This window comes from Rissa tridactyla, chromosome 1 (genome assembly GCF_028500815.1).
Source record: "Rissa tridactyla isolate bRisTri1 chromosome 1, bRisTri1.patW.cur.20221130, whole genome shotgun sequence".
Lineage (NCBI taxonomy): Eukaryota > Metazoa > Chordata > Aves > Charadriiformes > Laridae > Rissa > Rissa tridactyla.
In genome coordinates this window covers 16,753,724-16,772,711 of record NC_071466.1, presented here as the reverse complement: position 1 = coordinate 16,772,711, position 18,988 = coordinate 16,753,724, and the positions used below count along the sequence as shown (strand labels likewise).

Here is an 18,988-nt window from a genome sequence, read left to right as displayed (position 1 = left end):
TTTTTCACAATGAGGGTGGTGAGACACCGGAACAGGTTGCTCATAGGAGTTGCTGGTGCCTCATCCCTGGAAGTGTTCAAGACGAGGTTGGATGGGGCTTTGAGTAACCTGGTCTAGTGGGAGATGTCCCTGCCTATGGCAGGGGGTTGGAACTAGATGATCTTTAAGGTCCCTTTCAACCCAAACCATTCTATGATTCTATGAATCTGTGTCTTGAAGTTTTATATCCACATGACTATGAAGATGGAATTTCTTTATTAGTATTTCTCCAAGTTTTTAATGTCTGATATCTTCACAAGTATTCACGTCTCCCCATTTTCAGTATCCACTAATTGACCACCACAGCACTTGCTATTAATATCCAGTACTTTGTTGTTTAATGTACAGCTTCTACTGTCTGCTCTGTGGCTGCAAATCAGTCCCGATGACCTCAGGCTGTGAGGCACACAGTAAATGAAGAACATATCAAGCAGACAATAACTTTGCTACACAGCAATACATAATGGACAGGTTTTGTATGAGCAAGTGACATCTCCATTTTATGAATTTGTTGGCCAAAGCAGGTTTGGGGCAGATCTGAATGGAGAATTTCATGTGTCATGGAAGATGCATTGATATTAATTCACGATACGGCCATATTTATTATACATCAGAGCCTTCCAGCTGATCAACACGCTGGTCAACTGATACACATCCTGATGGGAAGGAATACATAGACAGAGCTAGACTTTTCTCAGTGGTGCCCAGTGACAAGAAAAGAGGCAATGGGCACGAACTGAAATGCAGGCAATTCAATTTAAACATCAGTTCCATTTAAACATAAGAATATCTTTCTGTTTCAATGTAGGGGTGATTAACTGGAATAGGAAGAAATTTGCCACATAGGCTGTGGTCTCTCTGTCCTTGGAGATACTCAAAACCTGAATGGACATGAGCTTGAGCAATCTCTTCTAGCTAACTCTGCTCTGATCAGGGGGGTTGGAACAGGTGATATCCCCAGGTCCCTGCCATTTTCAGCTGTTCTCTGATTCCTTCGTATCATTCGGAAAAAAATGGAATAACATTTTTTTACCCACTTGCAATCTATAAAAAAACACCTGCAGGAATAGAGATGTTGAAGTTTGTGTCCCAGCCAAACCCAGGACAGGCAATTGCATTCAAACTATCCAAAATTCCCTCTGCCGCTTAACCTGCTGAAAGTTTTCTTCACTTTATTTCCAGAACTCCTTCAAACAGAGACAGAATGCAGGAAAGTAATTGTTCCACAGAAAAAGTGGCTGAATTGAAGTGGCAGGTGGAGTATTGTTACCATTTATTTTTCTCACAGAAATGCTTAATATATTTAGGTCCTCAGGCAAAGTTAACCTTGGACCTAGGTAGATGAATATGAGCAATTGTACAACGGCCACAGAGAGACTGGCACTGTTGTTCTGCTCATGGTGATCTGTTGTTCATCTGACCTTCAGAGACTGTTAATGTTTTTCTCCAAAGCTTGTTCTGTCATGTGAAGCGGAAAGCTTAGACTGTGCCATATGGAAAGGGAACAGCCAATAAATGCAGAACTATATTACCAATGCATACATATATGTTTAAACACCCTTGTATTCAGATTTTTTTTTTTAGATTAAATATTAATCTGCACACAAATTGAGATATACAAGAAACATTGATAAAATAAGCATTAATATTTGAGAAGCTTCAAAAGGAAAAGGGACAAAAGCAAAATAAAACACCGCAAAACTGGCACTATAAAAATCCTGCTTCCTCCATAACTAACGTTTGTTGGTTAAATTGTGCTTTTTTTTTTGTTTCTTGGTGTTCTAAATGGAGAGGAAAAAATAGGAACTCTTTGCACTGCTAGAGTGCTTTTGAATGATTTTTAACTATAATTAATGGATATGTAATGGAAATAGTGCGCTAAAGTGAAAATTCAATGTAAGTTTAATGAGAAGAATATTTTAGATGTAGGAGGAAGAACAAAAACAGATAAACAAAGACTTATAATGCTTTTTATTACCTATGACTCTTCAAGCACATCTGTTTAAACATCGGCTTAGTCGCTACTACTGGGCAATCTAGACAAGAAAGGTAGGTGACTTTAAGAAAGTGCTGAAACAGATTACAGCTCATGGGGTAATATCTCACGAAATTTTGTGCAGTAGTAAATCATTAGAAAATACCTACAATTTACAGAAGCCTGAACACAGGAACTGAATGAATTTATAAAAAATGCTTGTCCAGAATTTAATCATTGACTTTATTAGCATTACTAATGATTTATATTGATGTAACTGACAGCAGATTCCAGTCTATTCTACTGTGTATTATAAAGTTTACTGTCTACATAAAATAATACTATTAAATATCACTTTTGTCGCCTTCTTTTAGCTTGATGCATAAGTTTAAAAAAAATGTTTAATTAGAAACAGGCTCCTAACTGGCTTTCTCACCTGAATAGTCTGGGTCTGGGTCTTGTTTAGAAGCTGATGCTAAAATATCAAATGAGGTTTGATTACAGATTAGGGAGTATCTGATTGGAGTATTCCAGAAGCTTCATAAAAATGGTTGTTGATCATTGTACTCTTGCCCAAAGGCCCATTTCTTCCTATTGAGGACCTAAATCAAAGTTCCAACCAAACATTTTATTAAAAATCAAAGCATAAACTTATTTCTTCAGACTTGGATCTCAATAGAATCCCCTTTTCTATGAAAACAAAACTACTTATGAACTAAAAGTTTCAAAAGTTCTTCACAAAATTCTTATGGACTAAAAAACTCAATGCTCAAATCAATAACCAGAGTATAAGTTATGTACTCTGGCACAGGCTATTATGTACTATGGCACAGGCTGCCATAAATGACACACAATCATCTGTCAGCCTATGAGACAATAGAGTCCAGAGACAAGTGGTTAGTAAAGATAGTTAACAATTTTAATTATTGTGAGATGACTAATGAAAATAGGCAGCTTAAACGTGTTTCTCTACCTACACAACTCCTATTGCTGTTGTGCTCAGGTGTGCTCTAATTCCAAAATAGAAGTATAACTATAGCTTTTTCCCCGCACCCCCCCACCCTTAACTTTTAGGTGAAAATGCTGGTGAACTTATCTTTGTTTGAATGTATTAACAACTCACTGAGATAATGATCTATGAAAGAGATTTCTACATGTAGTTCCTTTCAAATGCTTATAGTGATCATTAAATGTCCTGTATCAGCAAGTTTCACAGACTATATCTTGTTCTTTGGAAGTTTTAATCTTCTGCGCAGTAGACCTCCAGTACTATGTATTTTATTTAATTAAAATGTGGCTTTTGCTGCAGGTCTTGATCTCCATTAACATCTGGTTAATAGAAAGAATTGTGAATACTTTGGAATCTTTATTAAATAATATTATAATAATTATGTTTCTATAGGAGTAATTTTACCAATTTTAAAACATTTATGAGATTGTAACACTTAGAATGATATTTTTTGTCAGCAAATAGTTGACTTATAGACTTGCCACTCATTGAGAAGCCAGTTCAAAAGAGCTGTTATAATATACAGATGCTTTCCGAGTGGAATCAAATTATGTGACTGCTCAAAATGACAATTGCTCACCAGGGAGAGCAAACCTAGCATAGACAGACTGTGAATATGAAGACCTTGAGTTGGATACTTTTTCAAAGGTGAAAACAAACCAAGAGATGGAGCTCATAAAGACTGTTTCCACAGTTACGTTGCCAAGTGGGTGACTTTAGCCTTTTGAATGAATCTGAAACACTTGAGGCTTTCAGGCTGCACTACATTCCAGGAGCTAGAGTCAAGGTCTGACTGCAGCGAGAACTGCACCCAGCCACAAGTCCCATGAGAACGAACTCAGCCTTCTGCTCAGTAACAAACAGAAATGTCACTTGAGGTATTCCCATCAACCAGCTTTTGGTTGGTATGGAGGAACACCTAAGGAGGCAACAGGCAAAAGGAAGAGGTAGACCAGATGATAGCAGACCCACTAGTCAAGTGGAATTTCTTATTCTCCATAGAGGGGAAGGTCTCTTTTGTATTGAGACTTTTCTAACAGATGTGACTAAATGGAGCAAATTCCTTTTTTGGGCTGGCAGACTTGGTAATGATGAAACACAACATGCACTTTGTACAAGCACTGTGCAGAAGAGGATTAAGCTGTTGCAGAAAAGAAAAAAAAACATTCTGCTGTTCTGTCCTTGCCCTTTCTCATTATTTAATTAGAACATTTTGGGTTTTTTTTTTAAAATCTTTGGTGGTTTAACATTCTATGCAGATGCATTACATGACAGTTCCTAAGTGTTTTTGTTGATTTGATTCTGATAAAAAAATGATTTTTATCAGAAGTCTATGAAGAAAGTTATGCAGTTGTTTTTTAAGTACGCAGATGTGCTTTTAAAGTATATAGATGTGCTCATCAAATTCTGTCAGATTATTCCTTTTTTAAAATGTTTTACACGGTGTTCTTCCAAAGGCTCCTTTCCAGAGTGCCCAAAACATAGGAATACACATAATACCTCCACGGATTTACATTTTCTTTCACAAAATCACAATAGTCTTCCTCATCTCCTCTTCACACAGACTTTATTATTGTTGTTTAAAGCTTACTGTATATAGAGAAAGAACTGAGTTCCGTTGAAACCAACATTCCCCTCAACCCCCTGTAAACAGAAGATGCAGGGGAACTGCTCTGAATGACATAAGATTCTCCCTGAACAGATGACTAATAATTAAGTTGAACATAACCCGAGCCTTTCAAATATTTTAAATAGTTCAACCATCTTTTTATCTTACATGTTTCATCATTTCCCATTCCAGCCTCTGTCAAAGTAATCAAATATCAAAAGCTGCAAATACTAAAAATGTAGCTCCATATCTTATTTTTTTGGGATTTAACTTCAGAGTTAGGCTATGTTTGGACAGACATCAAGTAATTACCAAAATGCTTTACTGGTCTTGCATTAAAATGTGATTTACGTGTGATGATCAGAGAAACCATTGTGGGTTTTGTGGAGATGAGAGGAAAAGGTCATGTAGTGACAACAGCTAACTGAGTAGCTACAGCATAGAGGCATCAGTTGCAGAATATTTGATATTATCAGCATCTTTGTAATATCATTCTGTCATATTTTGTCAATATGTACAATACAACTCATACCTGTTAGTAAAATGTTATATATAATACTGTTTCAGTCTAACCCCCCCAAAGAGCCAATATGGCATGAAAAGTTACCCATTTTTCCTTCTCAGAACAAAACAAACGGCATGAGGTGGAAATAAAATTCACCTGAATGAAATGGCTTTCGCAGCTAACGAGGACAGATGTGCTCTACTGCTTTGATCAGTATTGCACAGATGAACAAAAAGGCCCTGCTTTTATCTTTCTGACTAATGCCATACAAGTCAGTTTAAGTGGTTCATTCACATACATTACCAGAAAGAAGATAAGATTGCTCTGTGTACTTAAAGCCCATGTGCAGCGTGGCAAAACTATTCTAGTGTACAGACATGCAGTCTTGTAAAGTGCAATTACAGCTGGCATTTAACCCGTAATGCTTAAACTTTGTTTAACGTAAAGAGCTGGACAGAACTTATTTAATCAAACATATTCTGTTAAACAGATGTGCTGCTGAGTACAGAAATTACTTGTATAATTAAATCCTATAATGGAATAGTATTTTTCTGCTCTGAATCATTTTAAAGCTATTCTTAGACAGACTTCCGTTGTGATAAAGCTGCAAATCTACCTTATTTAAATTATTTCAAATGAATAAGCGTATTTGATATTTTATGTGGTCCTGGCTACTTCAGCCTCTATGCTTTTAATACCCTCATACACTACATTTGTAGTATCTCTACAGTCAAATTGAAGCATTTTTGAAATAAGTAACAGAAAACAGAGAAAAAAACAAAATAATAACTTCTTTTCATCTGCCTGCATCTCTGAACAATTTAAAGACTTTTCATTTCAATATTATGGAGACAATAAAGTCACCACTGTCAGAAAAATCAGCTTGACAAAATAATTATGCCATACCCATGCTAACATATACACGTTCTCGTCATTTGCTGTATTTTCATATCATGTCACAAAATCAAACATGCAAACACAATATTTAGTTTACCGAACAGGCTTCTGACCTCTTACTCTCCCTTAACGCTTTGTCTCCTTTCTTCCAAGTGATAGTTGGCTTTGGAGAGGCTTGCGGCTTGCACTCAATGACAACTTCTTGGCCCTTGGTAACAATTATTGTTTTCCTCCTTTGATTTAGTGGGAAAATGGGAGCTGAAGCTGTTAAAAAGAAGTACGTTAACTCTGCAGAGAACAACCACAGCTTCTAATAGAAGATTAGCATAATAGATTTGTTTGGGGGATAGAATACCCATTTTTTGGCTTGAAAATTATTACGCAACAGATTAGATGGAATTGTACAAAATACTTGAAATCAGCAGACAAGACTAGATGGCAGGTCTATAACTTAATTCAGTTACGAATTAGTGAGATGTCCTTCACATCAACATATTAAAGTAAGATTGCTTGTGAGATCTGATAGCTTTAGAAATTAAATACTACAGTTCATTTAGCTACACTTCTCCAAAATTTTTGGATTTCATAGGTAACTTGTTAGAAGTAACTAGTTCAAAATTAAAAGAAGTTTAAATTCAACAACTATCCAAAATACTCTCTCTAGAGTTGATTCTTACAAAAAGTATTACTGGTAGAGAAATTTTATTGCTTTCCCTTTTAATATTTGTCTGAATACTGGGAACTGAAAACTGGGAACTTCTTATTAGAAGATACTTAACCCAGTCTCGTTCTTAGTATCTCACTTTTGAAGAATTCCCATGGCTATATCAGCTCAGGTAATAAATGTAACAAAATGACACTAGTTACTGTAATTTCATATCAAGAAAGGACAGTTGTTCTGAAATAATTTCATTTGTTTGTTTTTTTCTTAAACTAGTTTTGCAAAGCCAAAGCCCCCCCCGCAACTATATCCGCTACACATATAGGAACATATTACACTCCATTGCCTCAAATATGTAGGAATTTCCTACCATTATTTTGGGTAATTTTCATACCAGAGCTATTTATATGGACAATTTATTCTCTTCTTTTCCCTTTAATAATCCAGAAAATTAAACACAACTGCTTCTTTAATGCAACATTATGGTAAAAATTTAACAGGGGTACAATTTCACAAGTGACAAAATGAAAGGCTGATTTTATTGGAGCAACATATAATGGCCATTTCCAATATTAGAGGACATAAAAGAAAGTGTACGACTATCTGATATAATAGGTATAGCTATTTTATAATAGATATAAAAAACAGAGCAAGAGAAGGTTGTAATCAACAGGGAACTCTTTGCTGACTGAATCACAAATGACAAAGGAAAGTGATGGAAAGAGAGCAATCACTGACTGCGGGGTTTAATTTATGGCTAGACAGAAATATTTTGAAGAGTTATCAGTGAAATTCTAATGTTGGCCAGCTATGAAATACTAGAAATGTACTAGATAGGTTATTCTTCAGAAGAACCAAATCTTAGCTCAAATGGAGTCTATTATTTCGGTAACTTCAGCTTTATTATTCATTTGACTGGGAGTTTACAAGAATGATTCCCAGGTGCAGGTTTCGAAATTTGCAAGATTTGAGCAGTGCACAGACCTCTAATCTCTTACATGGCCATTGAATTACTTTGACAGACACCTGTCTTCCAGCTATATCATACTCTAATAAAGATCAAGTCTGTCTCACTTAACCCCGTGGAAGTCCTCTTACCACTATTGGCCCGTTGTGTGTTACCACAGCTTGCTTTAAGGAAGACTAGAGTGTTGGAAAGACATGCTTCAAGCTTTTCTTCATTAATTCCCCACTTCAACTTTTGAATAAGGAATTTTTTATTATGTTTCCATGTAACACTATGTCGTGTATTTGCTTTACTATGGGATGATATTAGCTCAAGTATGTAATTTCCAGTATTCAATGAGTTCTGACGACTTCATAGGAAATTTTTACACCTTTAAAACTATGATCATCCTTAATTACCTTTGAATAATGGCCGTGGTAGAAATAACAGTTTAATTTTAGCAGAGACTGAAATATATTTACTTTGTCTAAGTTTCTTCTCCTGCACTTATTTTTAAAAGAGTAAAAAATATTTTTCCATATATTTGAACTGAAATAGCCTTATTTGAGAAATAGTCACAAAATATAACCTAGTCAGTAATTTATGAAAGAAAATTTTCAGTTAACAGAAGGACCTGTGCTCTCTTGGGCAACAAAGGACCCGCTCACACATAAATAACAAGACGAAAAAAGAACCTACTTTTATCTGCTCTGCTAAGTTTGGACTGGCAGAAGCCGTTCCTTATCATAACAGACCAAGAACAAATGTAATTATCAAAGGGGAAAAAAAGGAACAGTCTGTTCTTTTTTGATAATACTCACCTAAAATCTTCAGCTCGGCGCTGGCATAAATAGTGCCATACTTATTTTCTGCTAAGCACTGATACATTCCAGCATCTGAGAGATTCACACCGTGGATCATGAGAACACCATTAACCATCTCAATTCTGCTCTGTAACGGAATAGAAAAAAAAAAAAGTTCTATACAAGCAAACAGGCACTGGAAATTTGCTGTGCTATTAGTTTAAGGCAAAGGGACAAAAGACATTATCAAGCTAAAATAAAACTGAGCAACAAATTTCCTTGGGCTTACTTTTTTCTTGTTATATAAGGGGTGACAAGAATAAAGAGGATGGGGGAGGGCAGAAAAAACCTCCAAAAATACTTAAAGGTAAATATTTTTCAGGGCAAGTTCACTGTCTCTAAGGCTTGCTTTTGTCTGCTTGCTTGTTTGTCGGCTATTACCATTATATGATTTTTTCAAAGCAGTTCATCCTGTGAACTTTAATGAGGCAAGAGGTTGTGGATGTAACGTATCTGATGGTCTTCACATCTCTAGCAAATGTTTGATTTCAGTCATGGTACTATTTTCATAAAAGTAGATATAAAAGATTGCTTGCATGAGTAAGAGTGAAAGGGTCTAGTCGCCTTCCTCATTAGTGCAAATTTCTTATTTGAAAGGTCCACTAGTAGAAAATAATTACCACAGCTGGAAGAGAAGGGGCATTAATAGCTGTTTATGGAAATGTGTAGTTCATGGAGCTGTAAAATTAATAATTTGAACTGCTATAAAACATCACTAAGTTTCATTACTACATTTGTGGGTTTAATTAAAAATTAATAAAGAATACAGTGTTTGGGAATGCAGAGAAAACTGTGAAAAAAAGTTCTCTCTGTTTTAAGGCCCTAGTTTAAACTGAAATTTAATTTTAAATTTCAGAGCTTGGTGCAACTAATGGTTTGGAAAATCAGAAAACAAAACCATACAGATATTTAAATTGCTTCAATTTCAGGACTAATAGCTCCATCTAAAAAGGCAGAAATGGATAAAGTAAAGGGATATAACCTTATTTTCAATGCCTCACAGCTTCAAAAGTAAACTGTGTTTATGTTTCCTTTCTCATTGTTTGCATAATTGGATGATGTTCACAGATAGAAGCGACATTCACTGAAAAGAAAGACATTACATCTTTTATATTCATAAATCCATTCTATGAATTAATTTACAAATGGAGACATTTTCTCCCAGAATTGAACAGCTTTATTTTAATCTGGAAAAATGCATGAAATAAATTCACAAAACTTCTCTTTACTCTAAATAATTTGAGACTATAAAATGGAAAGGTGCTAGGCAAAACCCACATGATGTGGGCTGATGTGTTGATGATTCAGTGAGAGAAACAGAACAAAGTGAAATAAAAGGCAGGCCGTGCCATGAGTGGTATTTTTAAAGGAAGAGAATTTTATCTAGATCGAATTCTAAACTATATCTGTTGACTGCAGTTAAGGACTTTACATTCTAGGAGTCTTACATGAAGCAATTTAATGGTCTTGATGGTGAGTTCTGTTACTTGTAGAGAATTAATGGAGTTGAAAACTGAAGAAAATATAATAGTCATTGTGCCTCTTACATTACCCTGCTGGTGTTTTGAAGAGTATGATTATGTACAAACAAAATGTAGTAAATAACATAACATCAGGGGAAATATGAAGGACTCTGATTCAGCAAATGCAACACTTCTCTGAGTAATTACTATCTTTTTACACAGAAAAAAATAGATACAAATAGCATAATAACAATATCTAAAGACAAAAAAAAGCCTACTGGAGATTGTTTAGATATACATTATAGTACAATGGCAGACACTGTTGCAGACACAGCTCAGAAGGTCCTATCTCCCAAATATTTCTGAACTACAGAGAATTAGTCTTGAATGCCATTTTACATTGCTTGAGATGGTTCAGAGGGGATCTGCATAGAAACCCTGTCTGTATAACAACACTTAAGAAACTAAGACAGAAAACAGCATTTCTGAAGTGTTTTTCAGTACTTTCTTTAGCTGACTTTATCTGAATGAAAGGAGAAACATGCAACATACTGGTGACTTCTCATCTAATGTACCTGTGGCCAGAGAGGAACTCCATTTTTCAGCCAACGATATGTGGGCCTTGGCTTTCCAGTGGCTTTACATTCCCATCGGAGCTGATCTCCACTGTCTAATTGAGTATCATTAAGTTTCTCCACCCAATGTGGGTAGGCTGCAAAAAAAAATACCATGCTATATACAAAGCATATAAACTGGTAAGTCTCTAGCTGATATGCAAAGATCTAATCAATTAAAGAGCTTAAATTGCAGCCTTTATGAAGTTTAGCTTACTCTCAGAAAGAAGCAGATTTAAACAAACAACCAAAACTAAGAAAGTAATAAAATTAACAAAACTCCATAACTTTCGAGGAAATGTTGTAATGGCACCAGGCAGTGAGCAGTATAATGACCAAAAATAGAAATCTGCCTGATTTAATAAAGTCTAAAGGGTTAAATTACAGTACTATATATTAATGCATTCATTATTATTGAATTTGAGAGGATTTGCTTGGTACTCAACACAGTATTTAGTAACATTTTACGATCTAAGCTATTCAAATTTTGGTAATGAAGTCAATCATCATAGACTTTGTTTCATGTAGTTTTCTCAGTTTACTAGGAAATTATATACTCAGATAGGGATGACTGGGGCATTTGGTAAGGTATTTGCACATATTTTTATTAAAGTGTCTTGGCTTTAATTCAGATTTCAAGGGAGAAAATGCTTTTAATGCTTTTAAGCACAGAACCCGCGAGATTTCCAGTATTCATCAGGAACATAAATTACACAGTAAGACAATGTTAAGACAGTGGTTTTTTTTAAAGGTAAACAGTTGTTAGGTGTACATGTGATCATTAGTACTTAAATTTAATGTAATAATCTGTTAAAAAGCAGGGAATGTTTTTTTTTTTGCAGAGAAGTAGATCTTTAGTGCAGCAGTGGATGAGATAGCTATATGTAGGATCTTATAATTTGGAAAACTTTGTAAGACTCAGTGAGGAACTGAGCATTCATATGCAGAAATAAAAAAAGTATGGTTAAAAGCCAGTTTTTGGGTTTTCATACTGTAGTCGTATCAATTGGTACAGGAAAGAGGATGATAGATTAAATTAGTAACTTAATGATATTAAGTGTTGGATTGTTGGTTTGTTGCTTTTTTTTTCTTTGTATAGTAGAGAATAAGTAGCTAAAAGGCCTTCATTGTTAAAGGAATGTAAAATTCTTCTGCTTGGTATGAATAGAAGTCCAGATCTGTCACAACAAAGCCTCTGCTTCAAACGTCGGATAATTGATAACGCACTTAAACATGGGCAACTGAGTTTAAAAATAAATCTTTGAATCTAGCTGGCATTTGACAGGTCACCAATCAAAGACGTGAGAAGATATGAAAAGGCATGACAGGTGACTAACTGCTTCTAGCTTACATCTTGTGCATGGATGATAAAGAAAATGAATGAGGTGTCCATCATTCCTAAGCAGAGAATAGTCTGCTTCAGAATCCCTGACTAGACAGTTGTCAGAAGCTGGAAATGTACCTGAAAAAGAATCACTCATTTCTCTTTCAGTAGAGGAAAACAGAGATAAGATTGACCCAGCCTCACTCCCAAACTCAAGACCAAAAACATCTGCTCCTTTATTCTTCTTATTACAGTCAAGGCAATGCACAACACGCTCCATGTGTGCTCTGCTGTGCTGAATCACTTGATTCTTAACTTATATCAAAGGATCCCATGAAATCCTCAGAAGCAGTTTGCAGGAGTCTCTGCTTACTTGTTGTCTGCTAATTGTCCTAAGAATATAATTCGATTGCGTTGTATAGTTGCTGCTGCTGTTTTCTTTTTGTGCGTTTCGGTATGCACAAAGGAAGCATGCTGAGAAGCAATTGTTTCCTTTGAAAATGAGTACGCTAATATGATTTTCGAAGATATGACAGTTAAATGTGTAACTAAAAATTCATAAGTTAGCCAGTGGTGCCATAAAGTCATGCCGTTTCAAAGAGGCGCTGAACTGTTCCTATTTATATTTTATTCTTTTTATTATTTTGTTTTTCTGAAATTTTTACTATATGACCCAAAGCATATCTAGTCTCATTTTTCTGTGCTGAATTTGGTCTCATCATGAATCAGAGCGTTCAGGATTAGAGTGTGCCCCTGCTTACACTGAAATAAAACCGTCTCCCCGAGCCTGGCTGCGGAGGTGTTCTCCCCAGTGCACAGCTGCCGTTCCCTGCCCTCTATCGCTGTCCTCACAGCACAGTCTTGGCACGAGTTTTCCTCTGTGACCACAAACTTGCGGATCACAGGGGTATGATTATTGGTACTAACAGCTTTTTTTTACTAGTTGGGGTATTATTTCTACCCTAAATTTTCTCCTCATAGCCTAAATGGCCTTTGGATTCATTATTTTCAAGCTATTGAATTTGCCATCAGCCAAAGCAATGACTCCGATTCCCACCCCTTTGAGAACAAGGTAGGAAAGCAACAGGTAGATGTAGCAGGAATAGAGCTAAATAGAGCACGACTGAGAGAAATATTTTCATTAACTTTTGGCTTCCTTTCCTCTCTCTGTGTGCTCCTTACTTTGCCACAGAGGATTCCCTCTCTGCTCATTAGCGAGCGTGACTCTCCATAGTATCGTAACACTTGTTCATAAACCTTGTAGATAATTTTAAAAGTTAAATGTTTAACTGGATGTACAACCTCTGACAACATGTGACCCAATGTATTATTTTCTTTTCTTTAACAAAAATGTGTTAACATCACCATGACATACATGCAGGCAAAGAAAACTTCATTCCATAATTGCACATAATCTTAAGTAGAAGATATAAATTCTAAGAAGCATTTAAACATATTTCAAAAGTAACAGGTTCTTTTTTCTTTCTATAAATGTAAAATTCATCTTCGGGCAAAAATAGGTGTTTGCCCGGTTTTTGTCTGTCCAGTGATGACTTTTGGGTGAATGTAAGAATATGTTTTATAATTCAGTAGTCTTTATGGATACCGTGCCATAGCTTTATACAGTGCCCCTGAGATTTTAAAATCACCATCCAATCTTTGATTTATTTTATGCTGTATTTCTGCAGCTGTTTATTTGAGGATGTCAAAATATTTTACAAACAGAAATTAGCAATAAATCTTCAAGCTTGCAGGCAAGTTTTTATATCCTCTGTGCAAAACAAAATTCAGATGCAGAAAACTCAGCCTAGTTTCTAAAATTATTAAGCAACTTTTTTACTGAAAGGAAATTAAGGAAAAAATTTTGCATAGACAAATAACTTTGGATAGTGTTCTAAAATGTGAATGAAAACAGAGCTTGGGGTGAAAAAAAATTAATTTTCTGGACAAGGGGTCAATTGGGAAGTATACAGTAGGGGAAGAATAGGTAGCTATCACAGTGAGAAAGGTAAGATAGCAAATTTCAAACAAAGCTGCAATTCTGACCACCAAAACCTCTTCCTCTCTGGCCTGTTTTACTATATGTGTCTGGGGCTAACCTGTAGTAGCAGCAATGGATTTTCTTCCTTACAGTTTTTATAAGGAAGTTATTTAAAATCAGGATGGTTCAGTACACTATGTTACACAATGTTCCTGCCCTCAGCTGCTTGTTCCACTCAGGTGTTACAGCAAACCTCCCTTCCTGCTGTGGCAGCAGTGCTGCTCATGGGGCACTGCTGCAAGCAGGATCAGGGAACTGATCCAGCCAAAAGAAAAATGGCCAAAAAAATGTTTTTGTGGTCTTGTTCACACCACGATCCTCTACTGAACTAAGACTAGTGAGCAGGTAACACAGAAGGGAACCCAAGAGGTTTAGAGTAAGAGGGGAGCAGGAATTACACAAACAAGCTGTTACCATTGTGAAAATGCTTCTAGTCAGGATTTGTGGAGGAATTCTGATAACAAAAGGTTATTGGTCCTCAGCACAGCAAAGACATGGACCTGTTGGAGCGGGTCCAGAGCAGGGCCACAGAAAAGATCAGAGGGATGGAGCACCTCTCCTATGAGGACAGGCTGAGAGAGTTGGGGTTGTTCAGCCTGGAGAAGAAAAAGCTCTGAGGAGACCTTATTGCGGCCTTTCAGTACTTAAAGGGGTCTTATAAGAAAGATAGGTAGGGCCTGTTGTGATAGGACAAGGGGTAATGGTTTTAAACTAAAAGAGGGGAGATTTAGACTAGATGAGGCAGAATCTTTTTACAATGAGGGTGGTGAAACCCTGGAACAAGTTGCCCAGAGAGGTGGTAGATGCCCCATTCCCGGAAACATTCCAGTTCAGGTTGGACGGGGCTCTGAGCAACCTGATCTAGTTGATGTCCCTGCTCATTGTTGGACTAGATCACTTTTAAAGTTCCCTTCCAACCCAAGCTATTCTATGATTCTGTTCTGTCATTCTAGGAATTTCTCCAGCCAAATTTTAATTTTGTGCTCTCTTCTATTAATCACTTTGGGCTTGAATAAAATTTCATGGAAACTTACAGGATGAGCATATGGCAAAAAATCACACACCTCAAAATAGGTTGCAGTGCATATGAGGATGTCTTGCATTATGAAAAAATTATTATTTTTAATGAGACTATAACAATCTGAAATTGTCAGCACCCAAAATACCACTTTCTGAATGACATCTGAAGCATCAGCTGCATCAGACAGTCATTGGATTGGAGCACCAGGTAAGAAACAAAAAATCACTAGTTTGTGATTAAATGTGACCAGACAGACAGACTGGGTGTCCCCCAAAATACTCTGTGGTGACCCAGATCAGATGCAACTGACAAAATGAAGAAAATTCAAACAGACATCAAGCGAGTTTCTACAAATATGCAAATTGTGAGACTGCAGTATGACACAGCTGGTCCTACAGCCTGCTCTGAAATTTTACAAGAAACCCCTGGTAAGGAATGATGGTCTACATCTGAATTTCTGAGCCAAAATAATTACTGTCTCCTGGAGGAATAAGTTGTCAGTGAAAAGACAATGAACTTAAAGGTAAATAATTCATGTTGACTGTTGTTATGAATAAGAGGTACAGCAGCAAATGCTCTTTCAAGTAATGCCTCCAAATCCTGCCGTATCAGCTGTCAGCAAAGGAAACTGAGAATTTTGTAAAGTAACATTTGATTAAACTTTGCGCTGCTAAAAAGCTTCTTACCCAAGCCCTTTTACGCCTTTGGAAAGGGCTGTCAAGGTTTGTAGGTCAATGAGGCACTAATGCTGTCTTCAGGGGCACTGAAGGCTGTGACAGGCTCACTGGGAACTATTTAATCTTGAGGCCAAGAAAAGGCACTGGTTGGGAGCTGGTAACAGCTTGTGCGTCTTGTTCTGCTGTACTGGAGGTCACTGCCAGTCTCCTCCACCTGGAAGCTCTCTGTTACCTACTCTGACCTCACTCTCTGCTAATGCAGATAGGTGAAACTCTGATTCAGGTATGGTTTTGACTTATCTGCAAGATAGTATAATCATAGACTTAAGAGAAACTTAATATTATACTAGTCTCACATATCTGTTAATCAGAGGAATGAGACAATATCTGAAGCAGACCCCCTTTCTGTGATGTTAAAGAAGTTGCTCTAATATTATCGCAAAATATTTTTTTTATGCCAAATAGCATAAATTGTGCACTACCCATAAAGCCAGTGACTGTAAAAAAATTTAATTTTGAGAATGGTGGATAACTAAAACTTCGTATTTCTATTTGGACAAAGTAGAATAAAACCGATGTAGAAAATGTTTTTATGGACTCCTAGGTTTAAGTACCATTTTGATTTCTGCTCAGAACAAAAATGTGTTCAGGCTAATGAGAAAGGCAGAGTTGTGTGGAACACTACGTCATATTTCTGTGATTTTATGCCACAGGTATGCAGGATGCTCTTGAGGAAATAATTTCATTTTCCAGCATCTTAGTTTCTCTCTTGTAGAGCACCTTTTATATTACTTTAACTCTAAAAGACGAAGGCAGAGGTAATTGTAACTTGTTTATAAGGTGCTTTGGCAACTGGTAGTTTCACAGCTCTAGGAAACAGCCAGTAAGTGTATGAGCTGGGGTACACTTTATAACTCAAATGAAATTTTTTTGAATTTCACACATTTTAAGAAATGTTGTTGAAAAAGACCAGGCATGCTGCTAAACGCTCCTGGACCCCAGGGGCTGCTATACTTTCATGGAAGTAATTGACAGTAAGAATTTGTAATACCGGAGAAATATCGCAGCGTATTGGCAAAATAGGATGCTTTGAGTAGTTCCTGGGCTTGACTGCTATTTTCAGTAAAAGCCTTATAATCAGAATCATATAATTGTTTAGGCTGGAAAAGACCTTTAAGATCATTGAGTCCAACCATTAACCTAGCACTGCTAAGTCCACCACTAAACCATGTCCCTCAGCACTACATCTACCTGTCTTTTAAATACCTCCAGGGATGGTGACTCAACCATTTCCCTGGGCAACCTGTTCCAATGCTTGACAACCCTTTCAGGGTAAAAATTTTTCCTAATATCCAATCTAAACCTCCCCTGGCGGAACTTGAGGCCATTTCCTCTTGTCCTATCGTCTGTTACCTGGGAGAAGAGACCAACACCCAGCTCTCTACACTCTCCTTTCAGGTAGTTGTAGAGAGCGAGAAGGTCTCCCCTCAGCCTCCTTTTCTCCAGGCTGAACAACCCCAGCTCCCTCAGCTGCTCCTCATAAGACTCCTCTCCAGACCCTCCACCAGCTTTTCTGTCTTTATTTTAGAAAACCTTTGCTGCAAGTGCAGTAGGATTGGCATGTCCAAACCAAAAGGTGCAAACTGCCACCTTTACCATCACATAATTTTTCCAGCATATGCCAAAAAAAAACCCCACCGAAGACAAAGAATTGCCCTTGGCTCTAAATGGATGAGAATGAAAAGTAAGGAGAGAGGCATCATCCAGAGATATGCTGATACCCACTAAAAACAAGGGAGCTAAGATAAAGACATTGGAAAGCTAGAGGAGACAGGAAAATTGATTACGGACGTGGAAATATTGACATATGTGGAAAATAAACTAAATATATGATGCCAGGCTACAGTTATTTGATGAAAGTGTGTAACAAAGACAGAGAACTGCGTATAGTTAGTAATGGGGAGAAAGCACTAGGAGCCATAGGCTGAAATCAAGGACAGAAAAATAAAATTGATTAACAGGAGAGACTCCTTCTTAAAGGTATCTATTAGCCTGAGGACCTGTCTAAACTGTAGCAGTTGGAATTCCACTGACTGCGATATTTAAAGACAGGAAAGAATTCAGTCTGAAAGATTTGTTGCATGATCTCCTGAAGCAGACCTTTCCTGCTAAGTATTTAAGGTTGTAGGGTTCATGGAATGACAGCAAGTGATGTAGCTTTAATTGATAAGCAGTAGGTAGGACTCAAACACACATTCCATATAAGGAAAACTTTGACTGGTAAATATTCAGGGCATGCCTTATGTAAGCTTTTGTTTCTAACCTCTAGGATGCAGCAACAATATATAAAATTCATTATTTTTACTAAATATTTTTAATTTCACGTTGTGTTTTTTCTTTCCAATGGGATGCATGATTCAACTTTTTTATGTCCTCTCAAAAAACTTTTAGGAAGACCAATCCTTGAAAGAAATTTTGCAGCACTTCCTGAAAATCAGAACCTTCAGAAATTGTGCATACCTAGATTAAGATTTTTTTACAAAAACAGAACCCCTTCTCCAGCTCTGATTCCTGTACAATGAATTTGACAAAACTAAGCACACCAAGGGTGAAACGTTAATAAAACCATGATAAAAATCCTAAGATATTTCTAATATTGTTTTCTGATAGATACATCATGCCTAGTTTACACGTCATTGCTATATATCATATCAGGAGAAAAAAACCAGACTTTTAAAATTATAGTGATACCCTTTAAACCTCCCCCCTCAAACCCACAAACATCAAACTTGAAATTGTATTTAAACCAGTTCTTTGAGGGAGTCAACTTTATTTCTATTTCAGACTTTTAATGCATTACTAAGAAATAAAAATATATAGCTTAATTCAATACTAATTGTATTTCAGAAGAAAGATATCTCATTTCTACTGGACCTGAGCATCCTTCGTATGTAGTTAAAGCCTCAAGTGTGGACAAAGCATCGCTGGATAATACTGTGTGCAGTTACACTTACTGTACACTTGTAGTTGTCCTCTGAAGACATTTCTTCCACGAGAGTTTTCAGCCTTACATTCGTACATCCCTGCGTCCTCTAGTTGCACATTAGGTATTTCAAGCACAGCTTGGGATTTTCTCAGGCGGGCTTTACTTGGGTTATGACCATTAACTTTCCTCCAAGAGATTGTTGGAACAGGGCTGAAATATTTAGTAAAATTGCTGTTAGCACTCTTCCACTGTTAAGAATATAGATTCTGTTATCTGGTAGTTTAAACACTTAATAATCTAAGTAGCAATAAAATATAACCACAATGAAGGTTCATATAATGCTTGATATACTACACTT

At 36.5% G+C, this 18,988-nt stretch overlaps 1 protein-coding gene across 1 annotated transcript in view; it reads right to left on the bottom strand.

Annotated features, from left to right (window-relative positions):
* Nucleotides 1-18,988, bottom strand: part of CNTN5 (contactin 5) — a 260,804-nt gene that overhangs the window by 123,470 nt on the left and 118,346 nt on the right. The window contains exons 8-11 of the mRNA XM_054187800.1: nucleotides 18,659-18,840; nucleotides 10,543-10,679; nucleotides 8,463-8,592; nucleotides 6,148-6,298 (exon numbers count right to left, since the gene is read on the bottom strand). Of these exons, the coding sequence (XP_054043775.1) occupies nucleotides 6,148-6,298; nucleotides 8,463-8,592; nucleotides 10,543-10,679; nucleotides 18,659-18,840 (600 nt within the window). The remainder of the gene's footprint in view (nucleotides 1-6,147; nucleotides 6,299-8,462; nucleotides 8,593-10,542; nucleotides 10,680-18,658; nucleotides 18,841-18,988) is intronic.